This window comes from Rosa chinensis, chromosome 4 (genome assembly GCF_002994745.2).
Source record: "Rosa chinensis cultivar Old Blush chromosome 4, RchiOBHm-V2, whole genome shotgun sequence".
In the NCBI taxonomy this organism is placed as follows: Eukaryota; Viridiplantae; Streptophyta; class Magnoliopsida; order Rosales; family Rosaceae; genus Rosa; species Rosa chinensis.
Genome location: NC_037091.1, coordinates 52,677,808 through 52,700,435, shown reverse-complemented (window position 1 = coordinate 52,700,435; position 22,628 = coordinate 52,677,808). Strand labels below are relative to the sequence as shown.

General features: G+C 37.7%; 2 protein-coding genes across 2 annotated transcripts; one reads left to right on the top strand and one right to left on the bottom strand.

Annotated features, from left to right (window-relative positions):
- Positions 1-1,150: 1,150 nt before the first annotated feature.
- On the top strand, positions 1,151-3,742 carry LOC112196699 (rRNA-processing protein fcf2). The gene is made up of 6 exons (XM_040518059.1): positions 1,151-1,332; positions 1,614-1,842; positions 1,961-2,021; positions 2,616-2,684; positions 2,811-2,926; positions 3,482-3,742. Exons 2-6 carry the CDS (start codon positions 1,616-1,618, stop codon positions 3,588-3,590), a joined length of 582 nt encoding a protein of 193 aa, XP_040373993.1. The 5' UTR covers positions 1,151-1,332; positions 1,614-1,615; the 3' UTR covers positions 3,591-3,742.
- Positions 3,743-7,060: 3,318 nt separating this feature from the next.
- LOC112198319 (pyruvate dehydrogenase (acetyl-transferring) kinase, mitochondrial) lies at positions 7,061-9,976 on the bottom strand. The gene is made up of 6 exons (XM_024339422.2): positions 9,728-9,976; positions 9,057-9,315; positions 8,786-8,966; positions 8,445-8,592; positions 8,143-8,356; positions 7,061-7,588 (listed from the first exon to the last, which is right to left on the bottom strand). The coding sequence occupies exons 1-6, from the start codon at positions 9,974-9,976 to the stop codon at positions 7,530-7,532; spliced, it is 1,110 nt and encodes a 369-aa protein (XP_024195190.1). The 3' UTR covers positions 7,061-7,529.
- Positions 9,977-22,628: the final 12,652 nt, after the last annotated feature.

Genomic DNA, 22,628 nt, shown 5'->3' with positions numbered 1-22,628 from the left:
TGCAGCACCGACGTCGGTGTCGCGACCTTAGCCAACAAGTTCCCCGAAGTCTTCGTGGCCACGTGTCTCTCCCCGTCCGACTCCCTCAACTCCCAGCTCCAACGTCCTCCTGTCTCCGGCATGTCCACGGCGCCGGAATCCGCCATCGAGATCGTTGACACGTGGCTCAACACTCCCTTCAAAGTGCCCTGTCCTGCGTTGAAGTCAAAACCTTGGCCGGAAATTGGAGCTGATTCTAATTTGAAGGAGAGCTTTTGTTCCATCTGCTGTTTGGTGAAGAATCGAAATTTGAATCCGATTGATATAATGGGTATGGGATTCTTGTTTGGAGCTTATTCTCATTCCTATTTGCTTCAATTCTTGTTTTAGGGGTTTGGATTGAATCCCAAATCTGTGTATGTGATTGGGAGCAGTTTGGAAAATTGGATTTTGTCTAGGTTGAGCTCAGTTTGACATCATGGGTATGGGATTTTGTTAGAAGTTGATGAGGTCGAGGAGGGTTTGGACTTTGGAGTGGGGCGATGGAGGTCGTGCTCTGTATTGGGGTGGTCGGTTGGAATTGCTGGTGTAGAGAAAAGAGAGGAGTGTGATTAGAAGAAAAGCGAAGGCGAGGTGGTCGGAGGAAGGTGTAGGGGAGGATCTGGATTAGGTGGACGATCGGGTCTGGGGATTGAATTGAAAAATGAGGAGGAGCCTAACACATTCGATCCTAGTTTTGATCGAATTGAAGTTGAAGAATAAGGTTCAAAGGCAGAATGTCCGTTTTACCCTTCTTGAAGGGTCAAATACAGAAAAGTGGGGCCCTATGTCTGCTCCAAGTCAGCAGCTGACGTCACTTTTGGAGTCAAACTCAAATTTTGGACTCAGGTGATGTCATTTGAGAGTATAGGGACTATCAAGATCGATTTTCAGAAAGAGAGACCAAACTGATTTTAGCCCTAAAGTTCAAGGGACTAAACTGAATTTAATCCAAAAAGCAATAACAGGGGTGACTAATGTCACATTGTCACGTGGCACACCTCCCACGAACCCATCAGTACTCCAAACCTTTCCCTACCCAAAATAAATAAATAAATAATAAAAAAATTCAGCTGTTCTTGACGAAAACCCCAAGATACCCTCGATCACCCCTCTTAACTAAACCTGATGCTTCCTCTTCAACGTTCCTCCGCGTCTCGAGAATTAACGATTTCTCTCAGCTCCGCCGCCTCAGCTACCGCCTCCGCTCTCTCTCTCTCTCTCTCTCTCTCTCTCTCTCATCCGCATTAATCTCAGTTACCGACCACCTTTCGCGAAGCAGCGTCGTTGGCCTCTTCTCCGCTCACTGATTCCGTAAGTTTCTTCTTTTCTCTTTCTTTCTTTGTAGTAATTTGAATCCAGTACTATCACAATAACCTCCGGAAATCATCTTATAAGTTTTCGGATTAGAATTCAGATTAGTTATTCTTCTCCGAATGCAAATTCTGCTAGTTATTCTGTGTTGGATGAAATGGACTTCGAAAGTTGAATACTTGTTAATAGTTTCGGTTATAATTGGTAAATTTAAACACTTTTCTTATCCATATTTGCATGTGTTTTGGAGTTTTGAGTTGATTCCATGCATTGTGTTTTTAGAATGGCGGATATCAAAGCAGTAGTTGGTCTCTCATGGGAGCCAAAGATTCCGAATTTTTCATCGGCAACCAAACCTAGACTTGGAGTTGATGCAAAACCTCAAGAAACCAATCATCTTTGGAAACCCCCCACCCAGCTTGTGGATGGCCTCTTTGTGCCACCCAATAACCCCAAAACGCTGAACAAGTTGCAGAGGAAGCAACTCAAAGACACGACTGGCTCGAATTGGTATGTCACCCCTTTGTGTGATTTGGGTCTTGTATTATCTTAGAAACCATTAGAGAGAATGCACAGTGATTGAAGTTGTTATGTTTGCCTGTGTATTCTGATAACCTATGTTATTCAGGTTTGACATGCCTGCACCAACCATGACCCCAGAGTTGCAGAAAGATCTCCAATTACTCAAGGTACGGTAGCTGCTGTTTTGTTTTCCGTTGTTAGTTTCCTTTACACTTTAAGTTGGAATTGTGCACATCCGTTGTTACTTGGCTTTGCCGCCTTTGTGCTTGCATTGTTATGTGTTTTCTTATTATCGAACCATTACACTTCATCAGCTGACTACTTGTAATTATAGATACATGTCTTCTGAGGCATTTCAGTAGATCTAATAAAATCCCCTCTCACGTTGAAGTTTGCATTTGATGTTACAAAGATGGTCTTGCTTTTAGTGTCACTCCTTGTCCATAAGGGGGCAGTTTGTTGGCCTAATAAACTCCGATATTCACTTTTGCATTTTTCCATGAATCCAGTGTTCAAATTCATCCCACTATTGATATCTCTTTGAAATTGCACCTCTCTATGACTCCAGTGTTCAAATTCGTCACACTATTGATCTCTTTGAACTTATTGATGATGTGCACCTTTATATGCTTGTTGAGATAAGTGGTTTCTTTGTTGACTTCTGTTTGCAAGAATATTCCAGTTTACCTTGTCCACTTTATGCTTCAATTGCTGTTGAAATGAAGTTTAGTCTTGACATTTTGATTGGCTATTTGTTGTAGTTAAGGAGTGTCATGGATCCAAAGAGACACTACAAGAAGGGGGATTCGCAAACTTCCAAGTATTTCCAGGTTAGAATCAATAATAACATTGCAATTAGCCAGTTTAGTGAATTTGTCTAATTAATTTCTTTTGTATTGAAGGTAAATTAATTTCCTTAATAATGTTATAACATATGAATCCTTCGTATTCATCAGGTGGGAACAGTGGTAGAGTCCTCATCAGAATTCTTCTCAGGTAGACTAACAAAGAAGGAAAGGAAAGCAACCGTTGCAGAGGAGCTGCTTTCTGATCCTGCCCTTGCGACCTACAGGTGAGATAGCAATACATATGACGATAGTTTTATTTGTTCCCAAAATTTGCTCCTTAAAGCTTAGACCCCTAAAATTTGATGGTATCCTCACTTTTTTTTACATTTTTAAGCATAGAAGTTGTATTTTAGTACAAAAAAAACAAAACGAATAAATATGTTCATTGATGAGTTGTCTCTTTGACATATTTATGTAATTTATCTGGTGGAAATTCTCAACAAGGTTTCATAAGATCTTTTGGATGCTGAAGTTTATATCACTTTGATATATAACGATAAGTATCAAAGTTCTAAAGACATGCTCCTTTTGATCCGTTATAAGGTATAATTAACTAAATATAATTACTGAAGAAAACAAGTGAAAAATGGTTGCTAATGCTTCCATGAGTTTTATTCATGTAGTAATCTGACTAATTGAGGAACTTGGGAGAACTAATGTGATACCCAGCTTATTACCATCATATATCTCTGACAGAATAATTTGATGTCCGGCTTTTGTTTATTCCACATGTCACTGTTTTTTAATGATGCTGTTTATTTTATGTATCCACCTTTCAGGAAGCGGAAGGTTCGTGAGATCGAAGAGAAGAATCGACCGGCTGATAATGAAAAATGGAAGAATAAAGGGAAGACGTCCTATAAGCGTGCAAAGCAAAGAAGGCACTAATGTATCTCCATTTTACCAGATTTTGAAAATTTATTGACACATTGTTGATGTTAAATTGTACCAATGTGGAACCTGTAGTTCAAACCTTGTATGGGAAGCTTTTAAGTTATAATGATCATATGTGTGGTTCATTTGCCATTTTCAACCTTTTACACCACGACTTGGTTCCATGGAGGAAATTTCGGGCTGGAGGGAGAAATCCTTATATATATATATATAGGGGCGGGTTCTGAAGCGGACGTCCGCACTTGGCTAAAGTGCGGACGGCGACGCAACGGCGGCGTTCCAGGCTGTGACGGCGGCTCGGGGCTTGGCGGACGGAGGCCGGAGGCTTGGTGGACGGTTCTGGGCAGCGTTCGAGGTTGGAGGAGGTCGGAGTTGCAGGTTTCTGGCCAAGGCTGCAACCACGTCGCCGGCGACTCCATCGACTGCAGACCCGTCCGTCTGACCCGTGGCGTCCGTCCGGCAAGCTCCGCCGCTCCGTCGCACCCCGAGCCGAGCTGCAGCAGCGCCGTCCGCACTTTAACGAAAGTGCGTACGTCCTCTTTCGAACGCGTTCCTATATATATATATATATATATATATATATATATATAAGAGAGGGAGAAATCCTGTTACAGTCAGAGAAAGTGCTATTAATTTTGGAATCCCAGGCCAAATCCGCCTTAGCCCATCATGGTATGCCTTGTGGTCATATTTGGTCATATTGTTGCCATTTTTTAGTTTTAGTTGCGTGAGTTTTGATCACTTTCATATCAATTCACACTTCAATCGTTTCATTGCTAAGAAAATTTTCTTACAGTCTTATTTGGTGTTCTCATCAATCATCACATAATTCACATTTGTTTGTGGATTATATATGAGTAAGAATGAGATGACAAAGTTGGTATAATTGCTGAAGGAAAATATTATCAAACTATATCCTGTGAAAAATTGCTTCCAAAACATTTGTTATTTTATGATAACTGCAAAATCTTCAATATCGGTATGTTATTAAGTGGAACTGAGGTATTGGAAGAAACTGATGGCCGATGAACATAAACTTCAACGCTAACTTGGTGTTAGAAAACTAATTCACAAATTGCTATATCTAAACAATAAATAAGTTAAAATACTAGACTAGGAAAAGGAAGCAAAACTTTACAGATTGTGATCGATGCTAGAACTTGGTTCTATCCCCTTAAGACGAAATTGCCTCCTCGTCGGTGCTTGAAGGATTATCGGCAAACGTCTCCCAAGAGTACAACGATCAAACTTTCCTCTAGAAGAAGCACTACAATCTCGAGGATCAACAAACGCAGATTATGTTTTTTTCTCTCAATCTCTTAAACTCTAATGTGATATGCAGAAAGTGTTTGAATACTGAAAAAATTTACTGATGCAAAAGTTAGATTTAGTGCGGTGGGATTGCTTCTCTTTATATAGGAGTCTGATGCATCTATTTGAAAGGACATACCTTTCTGCAAAGTTGCTTTTAGTTTAGAAGGTTGTAACCTTTGGATAGAATGATCAGTTACTTCTTCCATATACATCAAAATTATTAATTTGAATTTTTATTCAAATTAATTTAATCTTTGGATTAAATTTACTAACACTTGGTTCCATCGGATACCTTAGAAAAGGTGATCCCTTCAAAGGTTTTGGGCCAGTGTCCATCTCGATCGCGCAGGAAATGGAAATATCGTCACCAAACCCAAGGATATAATGTCATGTCATCCTGTTAATTCCATGTCACTAGTTACTGAACTAGGACTCTTGACTATAGCTAAACTCCTTCAACTGATAAGCCTTGCTTTTCCAATACAATACCAGCTGTATAGTTTATCTAGAATTTTCTGCAGTTGTTTGTTTGCTTTACAATTGTAAAAGTCATTCATGTCTGTATGTATATATATAGCATTCAATCAATGAATAGAATATCAAGTTCTACAGTTTCTTCACATCCCCTCAGGCCTCAGCCAAAGAGATCGCTAGAAGATGTGCAATTTTTCTGTTGAAAGCGCCACCCATAATATACGTAATTGGAACTCTGTGTAGCGTCGTAGGTTGATAGGTTGTTACCGTTGTTTGATGTTGTTTGATAAAAATAGGAAAGAATTGTCTGAAACAAGGGAAGACATCCTATAAACGTGCGAAGCAAAGAAAGCTGTAATTTATCTCAATTTTACCAGATTTTGAAACAAGTCAATGATTAAGGCCACTTTAGTTCTATTATTTTGTTTATAGTATGAGAAAGTGCTATAAATTTACCCGTGTTATTTCAATGTCAAAGCCTTAGTGCTCTTGATAAAACAAATAGTAGATGGGAATTTTTCTTGTGAATATGACATGAAAATTTATTTTCTTCCCTGTTAATTTGCTTGTTCTCTTTCACTTACGAGATTAATTATTCATTCACTTGTCTTGATCGACGTCATTGGCATCGTCAACCCTTAATTTGATTTTGGCATGCACATTTTGCGACAACTAGAGCTCTTCAAAACTATTGAGCTTGGAATATATAACACATTTCCCCTTAATTTAGAACTGAAAAATCACTCTGATTGATTCTGAACCTCTGTCACAGAATCTGCGGAGTTCTTTGCTGAATTTTTCTACCATGTTCATCCTTAACTCTGACCAAGTTGGCAAGTAACCAAGGTAGTTTCTTAGTAGGGCGTGCATGTTTCAAAACAGTACATTGTTAAAGGAAATATACCAGAATAATGTCTTACGCAACAATGCCTAATACAACAGAACCTATCATGCTAAGCCTTCTTAGTCGTAATGTTGCCATTAGTTTAGCTGCATGAGTTTCGTGATCAATTCAGATCGGTTCACAGTATAGTTAATTCCTAACTGAATATGATCTTTTCTCATTGAAACATTTTCTTTCGTATTCTATTTTTACACCGACTTATTTGGTGTTCTCATGTCATTTGTATGGGATCATAGGTAAGAATGAGGTGACAAACCTGGCATATGTTTTGAATGAAAATAACACCAAACTATATATGATAAGTACTGCTTCCAAAACATTTGTTAGAGAAATAGTGAACTACAATATTATTTTGTCACCGACTAAAATTGAGATATCGGAAGATATGAAAAGATATGAAATTTTTTTTTTTCAAAGCACTAGTCACATGTTATGTAATTAGAACTACACGTAGCATTGATGGCATTTGGATGATTTGATGTTACTAAAAATAAACACATGTGTGTGATTTTGTTCGAGTTTTTCAGTTTGGGTTATGAAAATGGGATTTAACATTCATAGACAGCTTTTGTTTCTTATCAACCTCGTATAAAATAGTAATTTATCAAATCTGTCACAAATTCAAAATAAATAAATGTCTTGCTAATTCCATTTTTTCACCTTCAAGCATAAATCCGAATAAGATTCCTATTCCGGTCTGCAGCAATTCCATTTTTTCATATTCAAAATCAACAATATACATCAAATCTCTAGCAAATTCAAAATACGCATTTGAAATGAATAGAATTACTATTCAAGTTGAAATTCCCAAGGAAAAGATTGAGGAAATTGAAATCCTCCAACGCTCCCTACTCCTTTTATGTTGCTTACATGAGTAAAGCACTTGATAGTTGATACCATAACATCAACTATGCCGAGTTACATATTCTATAGACACATATAACATTGGGGTTACGATGCTTAGACCGTTAGATAGCTAGGCCAGTAAAACAACATTCAGTATTAGAACAGTCATCTAGGACTGCCACATGACTTGCTGTATTGATTAATCCTCATGCACCTAGTGAGGTAGACAGACTATACACAAGAAAACTGCCAACTTATATTAGCATAAAGAAAAATTGACAGCTACTTATCCTCTATAATACAACGTACGTCATTCTGCATATAAATATCCCATGACTATTTAATTTGACAATTCAACTGTATCTTCCAAATAGAATGGAATCATAGGCGGCTCATCATGGCAAAGGCTCCTGTGAATCTCCCAACCGAGACAAATGGAGGTATGCATCAGTCCCTGTATGATAGAGGACACAAATATATAAATGTAAGAAAAATTCTCAATGTATGAAGTAAAAAATGACGAGTGATTTGAAAGAGAGATCATGAGGCAAGTAATCCTCACAGATAAAGAATCAGTGACAAAGACAAATAAATCTATAATTAAAAGAAGAAACAAGTAAAAACAAACAGATGACCAATGAATGACATAGACAAGTAAATTCTGTAATTATATTAGCTTTTGCCTTTTACTGAAAGATCTCCCTTCAGAATTCAAAGTGGAAAGCTGCAAACTAATAATAATAGGACTTTGATTGAACCATTGCTAAGTAAGTCAACAGGATGGAACATGTCGATGAAGCGAAACAAAATGACATGTGATTCTAAGAATAATTAAGAGGCAAGTAAAATCCATTAATATAGTCTATCCAACAGGTTTTATTCTTATTGTCAAAAGAACCCCTCAAAACTCGGGAGGAAAAGATGCAAAGAAGATGGCAAGGCTTTGACGGTGAAGTACTCAGTGTAGGATAATATGAATGCAACCAGATTGAAAACTACTCAACTCACCGTATCCTTCCATAGAGATTATTTGCAGATCTCCTCCAAAATACCTAGCATACAAGCGGCTTATAGGAATCCCGTACCCATATCCAGCCATTGTAACTGAATCAGTAGTCCCAAGATCTGTCTGCTCATCCACATGGTTCGCTGCAGTGCTATAAAGATATGTGAAAATTTTGGGGAGTCCACTTCTTCGTATGCCACCGCCCTCATCTGAGACCTATGGATTCAGCCACACAAATTGATAAGCATTTTGGTCAAGTAACATACAATTGAATAAATAAAGAAATACTACACAATAACAATACCTTGATCGTAACATCTTCAATTCCATCAGCAACTATAATTCTAATAGGAGGTGCAACTTTGTCCGAGTCCATAAAACGCTCTTGGACAGCACGCAGAGAATTCTTAACCAACTCAAAGACCATAAGATGTAAGTGTGTAGGAACATATCTGTTAAGAAAACCACCACAACTTATTACTCTAGAGTCTTCAGAATATTATTTTGGCAGCTGGTCGGTTACTTATAAGTGAAGAAGTGGTCTATCATGGAGTAGGTTTCATGATACTATCAATTAGATAAACGGGAGCGATAAGGATGATTCTGATTAGAAACAGTCTGAACCAAGTAAGAAAATATACTTACGGGAAGGTAAAATCAGGATCCCCATAGATGTTGACGTTAGGTGCACTGCCATACTCATGAAAGCAAATCGAGCGAGCATCCTCACTGGCATTTCGTGCTACCTCTAGTGGAGACATTTTTGTATGTATGTAACCCACACAATGAGGAGGGGGATTGGGATTGTGCAACTCAACATGCTGGCCTGAGTTTAACTAGATTTTAGAACCCGTTAAAAAATAGTGAAGTAACTGGGGAAACCAACTTAAAGATCACAGTCAGAAGGAAAACTTACCGATCAGCATGCGAATTCCAATTCTCGACATGTAGAAGCGATCCAAAAATTGGTGAATCTCATCAAGATCCTCATAGACAATCTTTGGATTAATGCCTTTCTTCAACTGTTGAACACCTAAAGCCATCATGGGAACGACATTGTTGTGTCTCACCTTGATAGCCTTGATCATTTGTGTAAAATCCTTCTCATCATTTTCATCCTTGATGTCAGGAAAGGATCTCAGGTCGCGGAAGGAATCCAAATACCAGTCTCGTACCTAAAATAAATAAACAAAATCACACAACGTGAGTACATCCCTTATATCCTTGCAAATTGATGCTAAGTCTACCATTTTATCGCCTCCCAATACCAAATTCCCCACCTTCCCTACAAAGTACCGAATCTCAAAATGGTACTAAGACCTCAGATAAACAAATACAAGTAGTTTCGAAAGCTAAAATTCATCCTTTTAAAAGGTAAAACAGACATTCTAGCCGAAAAAAAATCATTAACATGCAAAGAAGAAAACCTTCACATATCCATACAAGAAAGTAGTGTCTATGAATATTCCACAAACCACAACCCAGATTGCAATAAACTAAAGTAAAACAGAGCATAAAATAGGGGAGCCAAAAGCTACATGAATAAAACAAAACAAGACGGAAGCTGAAAAGAGAGGGGTAGTACACCTTCAAGACAGCAGATTTCTCGGACAAGCCATAAGGCAGAGTCTCGAGCTCAATAGCCCTCCTGGCAATCCTGATAGGCAACTCCTTGTGCAGAAACTGGGCCGAAATCAACAAATTCCTCAACGTCGGCTCCGACCCAAACTCCATCATGTACCTCAAGCTCACCCCCGTCTGCTTCATACACCCCCATCTCTGCACCTCGTCAATCAAGCTCTTCGAGAAGGACTCGCACGCCTTCTTCACCGCCATGACGAGCCCCACCACGCCCTCCTCCCTCACTCTGGAAAGCAATGCCACACTGATGACATAGAAAGGCAAAGAGTAGTGAATTGGGGGGGGACCTCGGCAATTCCGAACCTTAGGTTCAGATATTATTTAACCAGAGGAGGTTCCATCACCGTGAGTCACGACCAAACGCAATAATGATTTATTTCTGTGGCTTTGCTTTCTCTGCCGAAGCGACATGTGGCGGTTGCGTCAGGCTTGGTGATTCGGTTCTCCCGTTTCGGGTTGAATAGGAGGAGGACAAAGAAACGTATGGACCCGTTTTTTGAGCTGGAGCTCCGTGTGACTCTGGATTTATGCAAAAGAGGATAGGGTGCCTAATTTAGGCAACACGTTATCTGCCTTAAATTAGAATAATTAGTTTCTAATTATTTATTTTTAGTATGTTTTATAATGATTTTAAGTTTCCATTTTTTTTCTTTTGCTAATTTGTGGTTGCATGTGTATAATCGTTCCTTTTGGAGCAGCGCGCTAGGAACTAGAAGTCCATTATTGTAATTGTCGCACATCCCTTGATTGTTTTTTTTGGACAAATATCGATATTTTGGTAGCCCTTGAAAAACATATAACTATGTGAAGCTTTTTTTTTATATGCTCGTGACTTACTTGAACTTCAACAAAAAAACGGTTGCTTTGTGTGTTATTCTTCTTAAATTTGATCTTAATGTCGGGGATGTATATTGTCAAAAAGAAAATTTAGGTGGAACGAGATCCACAAGAGGATTTGGATTACAATATTTGCATGAACGTTACTTATAGATGGACTCATGAATTCACTTAAATTGTAATCATCAGATCCGCAATGATTAATATGAAATACATTCTTCAACACAACATCGGTGTATAAGTAACATAATTCTATCTCTTTTTGTTTAGTTCAAATTGAAATTTGAAAGGAATTTAAATTTCAAATTAGTCTGTTTTTAGATCTATTTTTCTGTGTCCTTTCTTGAATATTTCACCACTTAAACTAATTCAAAATATTCTACATCTTTAGTACTAACGCTTACCTCAATAATTGCTTCAAGTTACCAATTCAAATTTTGCTATGACATTCGCGATTTTCCGAATTGGGGGAAAAATATATGGAGCTCCATCGTAGTGGACCTGTGGTCCTGTTCTAGTCGCCAAAAGTGAATCTAATATGTGACCATAGATGTATTCAAAAAAGATAAGGGCGTCACGTTTTTTCCATTGCGTAAATGGGATTATGGGATTGAGATGGGTAAGACTAAGACATCTCATTTCAAAACAAGGAAAATAAGAAAAAAAATACCAAGACCAAGACATCGCACGTTACATTCTCTAATCATATAAGCATTGACATTACTCTTGTTTAATAAACGTAGGTTTCCAATTTTCTAATGATACACTTGCGTATGCTACATTATGCATTTTACCTATTGTGTACAACCTCAAAAAAACTCTAGCAGGCCAAACCCAGAATCTATATATGATGTCAGTGAATATATCTAGGCCAGTCAGCTACTTCTGTTGTTTACGAATGCAACGCAACACTTCCATTTTCATTTCCTCCCAACTACATCATCTTCATCCTTGCTAAGCTGAAAAGAAAAAAACGAAAGCGAAAACATCTACTACGATTGAGACGTTCGCCTACTCATAATCGGTAACTTTGATTTGTGCCTACAACTGTATCGATCTTCTGTGTTTCAGGTTGACTGTTTCTAGAATTGTTAAAAAATAAAAATAAAATACATACGTCTATAAGTGTCTAGCTATATAACTTGCTTGCATGGGAAACTTAAAACAAATTGAGTTGATTGTATGACAATAAGATACTATCTGGCGAACAATTCTTAGGTTCATCCTCTCTTGCGATTAAGGCATAATAACTTTATAATTTTTTAATCTGACCATTCATGTTGTATAGCATAATACAAAAATTAGCTCTGAAATTAGCTCTGTAAAAAACCAATCAAATTGAAGACCTTTTAGTTATTCATTTCTATGAAATACATTGACGGTTCATCATAATAGTAGTAAGTGTTGTTAGAACCATCCATTTGTTTGATTCAATTAAATAATTAAACGATTTCTGATTCAATTGATTTTTTACAGAGATGATCTTTAAAGACTTATTTAAGATATAGACCGTTGGATTATAAATTTTTAAGTAAAAGTATATTAATCGATAATGAGGGTGAATATGCTCGTTCACCCTAGGGGTGAACCTAATAATTGTTCCTATCTGGCAAAGGTAGTTTTGATTGTATGCGAAAGATATTTTTTAATACCTATAAATCTTTTTGGGCTAAATACTGTTTAGTACCATGTGGTATGAGTCCAACATTAATTCAGTCCTTCGACTTTCAATTTCATCTAAAACACCCCCACACTATCATTTCTTGTCCAATAGGTCCATTAGTTATGATTCCGTCAATTTCAGCCATTTAGCTACTGACGTGGCAATCCAACTCAGCATAGATGGGGCCCACATGGAAGTGAATTTCCCAAACTGACCCTGACCGAAAAGATGTCTTGAATTAAAACAAATTGAATTACAATAACAAAAAGAAATAATAATTGTTCACATCATGATAATATTGACTTTGTTTTTCTTGCTTAATTTCTGATTCTATTTCTTTTCTCTCTCTTTTGTTTTGAGCTTTAGCATGAGTTCTTAGTGTTAAAAAAAAAATTTTAAAAAAATTCCCAGATCTGGGATGGTGATTTTGTCTTGGGTAGTCGTTGTCCTCCTTTGTTTCTTGAGCTTCTTTCCGAAGCGAGAGGGATGCCGTACTTTATGTGATTCGGAGCTTCTATTAGATTCAAATCTCCCAGCCCAAGATTCACGATACTGAACTGAAACCAAACAACACGAACGGATAAAATGAGAAATTGAGTCAAGAATTGAGAGGCAATACCCAGAAGATGAACAAAGGCCGAGAAATTGAGTCGAGAATGGGTCAGTGATGGGTGATTGGGTATGGTTGGGTGAGATTGATACAGTTCATGATGGAGAATGGGAAGGAACCGCCATAATCAAAGATTGAAAGATCAGGTCCAGTTGATGATGTTCTGCAATTTGGTATTCTTTGTGTATCTGGATCAAGGCTCTTTTGTTCTATCTTTGGTTTTGTTTTCTTCACTTCCCATGCTCGTTGGTTTGGTCGAATTGCTGTTAGCAGTCTAACGCTCTCCAGCACATTGACGATGTCGTAGATCAGGCAGCGGACGACACTGAAGAGAAAGGCGGCAGCGTCGAGGCCGATCACTGCGGTGGAAGTAGTCGCGATTTTAGAGGCTAAGGAAATTGGAGCAGAGGAGGCTCAGGGACCTCTGCTTTCATTTGTAGAAGGTGTCGCGGCGGGTAGTGGTCGATGGAGGAAGATCGACGACGATGGCCGAGTAGGCCACAGAAAGGATTGAGGGAAATGGGGTTGGGTTTGAAGTTTGAAAACTTTGGGCCGGTTCTGCGCTTGTTGAAGTACCAGTTCAAGGTGATGCTCTCAGTGCTAACTCAATTTGAGTCAGCCGGTTAGGTTGGGGACTGGGTGGTGGCGGTGGTATTGGCAGTAGTGATGGTGGGTGAGAGGGAGGGAGAGAACCGCAAAATTTGGCGTTTTATTAAAAAAAGAATAATAATAATAATAATAATAATAATAATAATTAAAGTATTAAATTAATAAGTTTTTTATTTTTCTTATTATAGTCAACCATAAACCATAGTTAATCCCTGTTCAGTTAGGGTCAATTTGGGAAATTCGCCTCCATGTGGGCCCCACCTGTGTTGAGTTGGATCTCCACGTTAGTAGCTAAACGGCTGAAATTGACAGAATCATAACGGATAGACCTATTGGACGAGAAATGATAGTGTGAGAGTGTTTTAGATGAAATTGAGAGTCGAGGGACTGAATTGATGTTGAACTCATACCACAGGGTGCTAAACAATATTTAGCCCAATCTTTTTTTACCCTAAATGGTACTTCAACTATTGCACCGTTACCAAATATAATATTTCCATTAACTTTCCCGTTAAAGTCGCCTATGTGATATTTTTTTTTTTGGGATAAAATTGTAAATGGTTCTCGAACTATTACAAAATATATTTTTTGATGCCTATAATTTTTGTTTACCTCAAATGGTACGTCAAGTATTGCGTCATTACTAAATATATTATTTACATTAGCTTTCTCGTTAAAGTGGCCTATTAAATATGTTTTGGGTTTTAAGTGTTTATAATCAATATGTATCAAATGTTCTGTAGTTTAGGTTTATGATCAGAAGGTCTGCTCACCTAAGAGACAGCTTTTAAAGAACTGTGAGAGACATGTGAATCTGACGGCTGAAAATAAATGCACAATTTTAAGTTGTTATAATTTCTGCTTTTATATTTAATACATGTGATTGAGATGTATTTGTCCCTCACAGTCCCTTAAAACTGTCATTTAGGTGAGCAAACTTGTTATGATCAATATGTAATGGATTAGTACGTATCATATGTTTGGAGTTTTCATCTTGGACTTGTGATCAATATGTATCATATGTTCTATAGCTTAATTTTTAAAAAGATAACCAAGTGATTATGATCAATATGTAAATGAGCAAACGTATGATACATACTAATCCAGTACACATTGATTATAAACCTAAACTACATAACTTATGACGCATACAAGGTTCCGCAAATCACACATGAAAAAAATTGTAAGTTCAAGTATCATCCTAAAAGGCACCTAAGTGTCCAAATACTGTTGGTGGAAAAAAACTCAAACCATAATTAATAAAGGAAAAACAAATATCCAAATTAGGAAGATGGATGAAATAGTTGGATAAGTGAGCTTATCAAAAACTATAATTCCTAAACTTTATCGAAAACCATAAGGTTCATGGGGCCTTAAATAGTAGGAAAACAGATCTATTTAAAAACCATATTTAGCAAACCTTATCAAAAATACAAATTAGGAAAATTAATGGAATAGATGGAAAAATGGATGAAATAGTTGGATAAGTGAGCTTATCAAAAACCATAATTACTAAACCTTATCGAAAACCATAAGGTCCATGGGGCTCTGAAATAGTAGGAAAACGGATATTAAAAACCATAATTACCAAACCTTATCAAAAACTAGAAAATGTCTACACACCCGATCGGTGTGAGAGTAGTGGGGAGTTATAATTTTTTATTTTTTTAAAGAAAAAAGTGGAGAGTTATAATTGTGAGAGTGGGGAGTTTGAAATAATTATTTTCTTTTATTTATGTTTCTTTATTGTTTTATTTTTATTTTTACGTTTTTGTCTCTAATCTTAAAATGTGATTCATAATATTTTAATATTTGAGGGTTATAAAGGTTAAAAAAAAAAAAAATTAACCAACAACATCTCTTCTCTTAATAATAGTATAGATAAAAGACAAAAAATATACATCCAAATTAGGAAAATGGATGGAATAGATGGATGAAACTTATCCAACTATGAGCTTATCAAAAACTATAATTAATAAATCTTATAGAAAACCAGAAGGTCCGTGGAGCCCTGAAATAATAGGAAAACATATATAAAAAAACCATAATTACCAAAACTTATTTTTATATTAGAAAAACTCAAAACCAATCCAAACGCATTCTTCAGTTCAGCTACGATCTTTACCAGAACCTCTCTCTAGCCACGACATGCCAATTTGGCAATTCGCAGTGCAGGTGATCAAATTCTTTCTGATCATGGCTGGAGCTGGTCATGAACCCATTAACTTTTCCACATCCCAGAAATCCACATCTAGAAATTGACATCCCAATAATGAAAACTTTCACATACTCGTGAACCGCCAACTGACACAGTGAAGAATATGAACCATTGTCAAAGTCCAAACCCAGTAATCGTGCAATAATGTTATGAACTATGATAAGAAATTGGCATAGGGATTTCGGGTCAGTCATGAAATTGAAGAAAGGTGAAGGCTTTACAAGAGAGAAGAGTCCTCTTGCGACAGTGAGTGATCCATTGAACATGATTCCACCCAAACCCGCCCAACGATTTCCATCCAGTTAATCCCACCCAACCGCCTAGGATGTCTAGGCGCCTGCCTAAAATTAAACTGCCCACCCCCACCGATTATCCATTAGGCGAGGTGGATACTCATTGCCTAGTGCCTAGGCGGTCTGGGTGTTCAAGTTTTAGAGCACTGGATACATATGATACATATTGATCATAAACGCTTAAAACTCAAAACATAACCTAAATATATGGGGCTTTAACGAGAAAATTAACAAAAGTACCATATTTAGTAACGACGCAATACTTGGTTGTCCGAATGATGACATATTGCAACCTTGTGGTCTCATGACCATGTTTCCTAGCCTTGTGGTGTACCAGAGATGATGTGGCTTTTTGTTAGATGTATGGAAGATATATTTAGGCATGATGGCCATATGTGTGTTATAAGTAGCGGATGATGGCTCTGGTTTATATTGTTTCAATCTACTTATAACACTTTTTCTTCCTTCTCATGAATGAATTTCTATCAAAATAAAAAAACAATAGTAATGATGCAATACTTGAGATATCATTTGGGTTAAAAATTGTAGGTACCAAAAAATACATTTTGCATTAGTTCAGGTATCATTTAGAGTTTTTACCAAATTCTAAATACATGTCACTTAGGTGACTTCAACGAAAATAGAAAATTATTAATTAATGTCATTTTGAAACTTTATTTAGCTATTAGGCCACCTAGTTTTTTTTTGTCTTCATAAGGTCATTTCATGACCAAAACATGTGATGACTTTTTTGTGCTAGGACTATGTTGGTTTTTATATCCAAAATTTAACACTTTTTTTAATCTAATGGCTTTATGATGGAAAAAAATAGTTGGTGGCCTTGTGGCTAAAAAAATATTTAAATATGCACTTATATGTAATTAACCTTAACGATAAAGTTAATGGAAGTATTATATTTGGTAATAGCACAATACTAGAGGTATCATTTGAGATTAAAAAAAAATTATAGGTATTAGAAAATATTTTTCACAATAATTCAAATACTATTTAGAGTTTTATCCAAATCTTTATAACAAACATTTCACCTCACCTCGATACTTGCTTCCTATTTTCAGTTCTCCTGCTGAAAATATATGGAGCTCCGTCTTAGGCGACACATGGTTCACCAGACGTGAATCTAATGTGTGACCATAAATGTATTCAAAGAAGATAGGGGCGCCACTTTTTTCCATTGCGTAAGTGTGTAGGACTAAGACATCTCATTTCAAAAAGAAAGAAAAATGGACCAAGACATCGCATGCCTCATTCTCTATTATTATAATCATTTACATCACTCCTTTGTGTAATATATACGTAGGTTTCAGATTTTCTTATGATATACTTACCTACGTGTGTTATATTATAATTTACCTACTGGGTACAACCTCAAAAAATAGGTTTACAAATACTTAGAAGATATAATATGTGATTGTGCTTCATTTCTAATGAAAGTATAGATGGCAGTTAAACGAGCGCCCAATATTTCAACATTTTCATAACGAAGATGGAACTCCTAGATCCACCACTATTGATCCCCAGCCCACCTTGTTTCTGGTTCTTTTCCTTACCAAAATGGCATTTGTATTACGATGACTGTAAACATAGGTGGATGATAATGCACGACTGATACACAAAACAAGTTCACAATTTAAAACACACGTAGGGGTCGTTTAATCCCTAGCCAATAGCCCTAACCCAATCCCGAATCACTGACCCAAAAAAATTAAAAGTCTATAATGATTTGTGAATTACAAGTAGACATGCTTGTTGCTCTAGTTCGTGCTCGTCTCATCTCTACTAATTTATGTGACAGTTCACAGTAGTATGTTGGAGATGATCGAAATCCTAGTATGAGTAGCTAGCAGGCCACACCAGAATCTATATATATCATGCAAGTGAATCTAGGCCAGTCAGCTAGTTCTGCTGCTTACGAATGCGACACCTCCATTTCCATTCCCTCCCAACTACGTCATCTTCATCTCATCAAGCAGAAAAGCAAGAAACGAACAAGCTTCAATCGGAAACACCTCCTACGATTGGGACGTTCGCCTACTCAGAACCGGATCGGTAACTTCGGTCTTTGCCTGCATCTGTATCGATCTTCTGAAACGTACCTATGTTTCAGGTTGACTGTTTCTAGAATTGATCAAAAACATAAGTCTAGAATTCTTTGTCTAAGTTAACTTGCTAATTGAGTGGGCAACTTAAACAAATTGAATTGATTGTTTAATTGACAAGTTACCAATTTGGGTTGAGGCATAAAGCAAGTCCTCCACTTGCTGCATAAGTAAATCTCAGCTGGAGTAATGTAATAGATAAAGAACAAAAACACCAAGTCAGTGCGCAGTTGTCGTCTGCTAATCACGGATTAGATTCGATAATAACCCGTCGATGAGATAACCATATCGATCACATTAATTAAATAGTAGAGCTTGCTTCATTACTGTAAACAAAATTTTTGCATTGAAAATAATATGTATGCATGTCTTACTTTGTGGGCAAGTTAACAGAAAACAAGCCAGAGTTATAGATCCTGATATATGTTTGTTTTCAAGGTACCTATGTGGAAGTGTTTAGCATACGGTATATTGGGTTTATCACGTCTTGCTCTGGGTTTAGGGTTTATAACTTATTATATAAATATATGTTCATCATCTAGTTAGGGGAATTGTACTTGCACCTTCAAATTGTGTGTTCTTTTGTCAACTTATTTTACCCTTGTACTAAAAGTCTAAAACCATCCCAAAGTCACCACATATTAGTTATACTCATCCTCGCTCATCTCTACTACGTACTAGAGATCATAGTTTGGTGTCAAAGGCTTCATCAAAATTTGGTTCCTATAATGCACCTTCAAACACACTATTAATTTTTTAAGGATAAAACTATCAAAAAATACAATTAAGTAAAAATAAAAATAAAAATTTAAACATAGAAATTGTTATCCCTTAACAACTGCCCAATAAACCATGGAATACATGTCCTAAATACTTTCATCACTTCCCTATTTTGACAAAATAAAAATAAATAAATAAACAATTTTTTTTTTCACAGGCACATAGTGCGGACATGAGGCTAGTTCTTTTGATGACAACCTAAAAGCATCTCCAATGGAGATGTCAAGATGTTTGTGTCAAATTCAAATTTAAAGGCTAGTTGATGTGAAAATTTGATATTTACTAAAATTCTACTCCTACCTATAGGTCAAATAAATATTATTATTTTGTTATTTTTTCTTTCTCTTCCTTGTCTGTTTCTTTCTTTACGTTTCTTCTTCTCTGTTTTCTTTGTCTGTTTCTATTTTCTTCCTTCTCTTTCTCTATTTTCCTTTGTTTCTTTCTGAAAATCAGAACTTGGGATAAGGCAAAATTGAAGACAGTGGACGTTCTCTATTTTTCTTTTTAAGATCAATGTTGTCTTTCTTGCTTCCTCTCCTATTTGGACTGTCTATCCATGTTCTTCACTTTTTTCTTTTTTCTTTTTCAAATACAATTAAGTAAAAATAAAAATTTAAACATTTTTTTGTTGAAAGAAATTGGTCAGCCCTTTCATTAGATTCAGCAAGCAGTACAAAAACGAAACACCCCTATGGGGTCGACAGAAAGTAATCGTTCATTAGAACCTCATGACACCCTATTCTAGAAGAATAAAATCCCAAAAAATCCAGAGTACACCCACCTTTTAGGAAGTCTACGCATCATTATTCTGACAAAAACTAGAAACCTCGAAGCAAAGGATGACATACCATCCTCCACGCATAAAAAACAACTAAGGCACTGATTTTTGCGACCCAAAAAGAAATTAAATTAAAATAGCAGTAGAAGGTGGCAGACCATCTTCCACATTATCCTTTGCATCAGGAGACCCAAAATGGGCCCAACACCCTATCAAAATTAACCACTTCCAAGGCCCAAGTTGGGTCAACCCTAGAGCCCAGCAAGCCAGTGTAGGAGAAACCCTAGCCTCCCCAACAATTTTGCCGTCGCCGTCATCCCAGCTGGCCCAGTAGAGCAAAATTGCTAAGGGCACCGCACGCACTCCATCACAGTCATACAAGCTGTCGCCGCCACCGCCACTACCATGGGTCACAACCCCAAGGGGATCAGATTCCACCCAGAAACCGTCACCGCCTCCAGACAAAGTACCACCTCCACCATCGAAGACCAGATACTCCTCCTTCATGAACCAGAGACAACCCCCACCGCCAACAGAAGCAATCTAGCCACCGCGTCGGTCGCTACCACCATCATCAATCGACGAATCAAGAGCAGATCCATCATCACTATCAACTTGAAGATCCTCCAAGCTTTGATCGATCCCCTGAACTAGTCCGGCCAACCCCACTCCGGCAACACCACGACGCTGCAGCGAACCACCTGGGCCAACCAAAGCGATTGTACAATCCCTATCACCGTCTGAAGGCAGACGACCCCGATCCAAAACCCATACACGCCCATCCACCTTAGGCCAAACCAGAACCACGCCGTTAGAGTTCGGCCTCCGATCAGCCATCCAAACAGCAACAGTACCCTCCCAAACAGTAACCACAGGGAACCCATACCAAGACAGCGCTCCGAGCAAGAAAGCAAAAGCAAAACCAAGAAAGAAACGATTAGCTACTAGATGAGCAGTAGCCATGACCATCAAGATCGTGAGATCCTGAGAAATTTGTCGAAGGGGGAAACCCAACGGTAAACCCTAGCAGAGCTAGGAGCGTTTTTGACCAAGAGCAACTTAATGTATTTGTCAATTACTTAATTTCTAATATAAAATAAAAATTTAAACATAGAAACTGTTATCCCTTAACAACTACCCAATAAACCATGGAATGCATGTCCTAAATACTTTCATCACTTCCCTATTTTGACAAAATAAAAATAAATAAATAAACAATTTTTTTTTTCACATGCACATAGTGCAGGCATGAGGCTAGTTCTTTTGATGACAGCCTAAAAGCATCTCCAATGGAGATGTCAAGACGTTTGTGTCAAATTCAAATTTGAAAGCTAGTTGATGTGAAAATTTGATTTGGTTTTTGTCCATTTACCCCATTTCCAGGGATTTTTTTCCCACTTACCCCATTAAGCTTTTTTAATTCTCTCTTACCCAAAACACTCTAAGGAAGTGTTCCCTAATACCTCAAGGTTTTTTTTTTTTTTTTTTTTTTTTAATACCATTTTACCCTCACCCTTTTATTGCTTAGAGAGAGAGAGAAAAAATGGAAGACAGAGAAATCATAGAAGACTTCGCTGGAGCCCCGTCATAGGCAGCCGGATTCCGGTCACCGGTTGCCGCTAGCCGGACTTTTCTAAAAATCTCGCCGGAAAGGTTTATTGCCCCAATAGACGTCAATTGCCCCTCATTGCCTCCCAATAGATGGCCAATAAACCTCTACTACCGCCCAATAGACGTCTATTGCCCCCCAATAGAATTTGTTTTTTTTTTTTTTCATTTTTCTTTCATTTTGGGTTTCTGCCCCATTTTACCCAAAAAAAAAAAAAAATTTGATTTGGGCACCCAGAGAAAAGATCTGGGTACCAAATCGCTGTTCTCCTTCACCACCGGCGTACTAGATCAACGGTCTCCTCTGCCACCGGCCTGTATCGAGTGTCGGAGAGCCGGGGTCGAGCACCGGAGGTCGAGCTCGAGTGCCAAATCTCGCCGAAGATGAGTTCCGATTTTGATTTCATGACCGGCGAAGCCCAAGCAACCGACGATCCTACTGGTTCCGATTGCGACCTGAAAGTGAGGCGAGAAGCTGAATCGTGGAGCCAAAAAGCGTCGCTGCAGAGGGAGAAAAGGTAGGCGAAGTCGTGTAATGAGAGAGGAGGACGGAACCGAAATCGGAGATGCAGTTGACGGCGACGCAGTTAAGGTGGACGGCGGCGAAAACCGACCCCAGTTCGTTGGGGTTTCGACCCACGACAGTTCTAGCATATTTTGCATTATTGCAAAACAAGCTAATCAAAGGGGAGATCTATAGTGACTATATCCAAGATCACTTGGCTCCCAGTGGTCCTGTTAAATTGCCAAATGCTATGACTGATTATTTAGGAAAGTGTAGGTTTCTTCCAAAACTCAACAATATATGAACTACCTGCAGGGCTGCAGATGAGAGAAAATCTACTTAGAAGGAAAGATTTAATAGCTTAGAAAACCTGGTGCTTAATCATTATGGTTAAGCAAGACAATGTTTTGGTACCTAGAGAAACCTCGTGGTTTGGATATTACTATGATGATGCCTTCAACTCAATTCTAGGTCCACAGCAAATTGATCTGTACATTGAAGATTTGATTGGTTTGAGAACATTGGATGAAGTTGGAAGGCTCAAATATATATACATCAGTGTTTCAGGAGGTCATCTTGGAATCTCCAAAAGTGATTTGAAGAAGCTTGTGGTGCCTCACTCAATAAGTTCAGCAATGCCAACAAATGGAAACAGTGAGGTGAACAGACCTCATCAACATGGAGTTGTGGGACGCAATGAGGAGCGCGTATGATCCTTAGTTTGATGAGAAAGCATCGACGTCACTGAACTTGTTCAGTGTGTTCTGTATATGCAATTGACTAAAACTAATTGGTGAACGGAACTATAAATCAAGATTATATTGTGGCG

Excerpts from the sequence above, each read along its gene's own strand:
- LOC112196699 (XM_040518059.1), top strand. The coding sequence starts at position 1,616 with ATGGCGGATATCAAAGCAGTAGTTGGTCTCTCATGGGAGCCAAAGATT. Across the intron at positions 2,685-2,810 it reads AAACTTCCAAGTATTTCCAG|GTGGGAACAGTGGTAGAGTC; the intron begins GTTAGAATCAAT and ends CGTATTCATCAG. Across the intron at positions 2,927-3,481 it reads CCTGCCCTTGCGACCTACAG|GAAGCGGAAGGTTCGTGAGA; the intron begins GTGAGATAGCAA and ends TCCACCTTTCAG.
- LOC112198319 (XM_024339422.2), bottom strand. The coding sequence starts at position 9,976 with ATGGCGGTGAAGAAGGCGTGCGAGTCCTTCTCGAAGAGCTTGATTGAC. Across the intron at positions 8,593-8,785 it reads GATCCTGATTTTACCTTCCC|ATATGTTCCTACACACTTAC; the intron begins GTAAGTATATTT and ends TTTTCTTAACAG. Across the intron at positions 7,589-8,142 it reads AATCTCTATGGAAGGATACG|GGACTGATGCATACCTCCAT; the intron begins GTGAGTTGAGTA and ends TCTATCATACAG.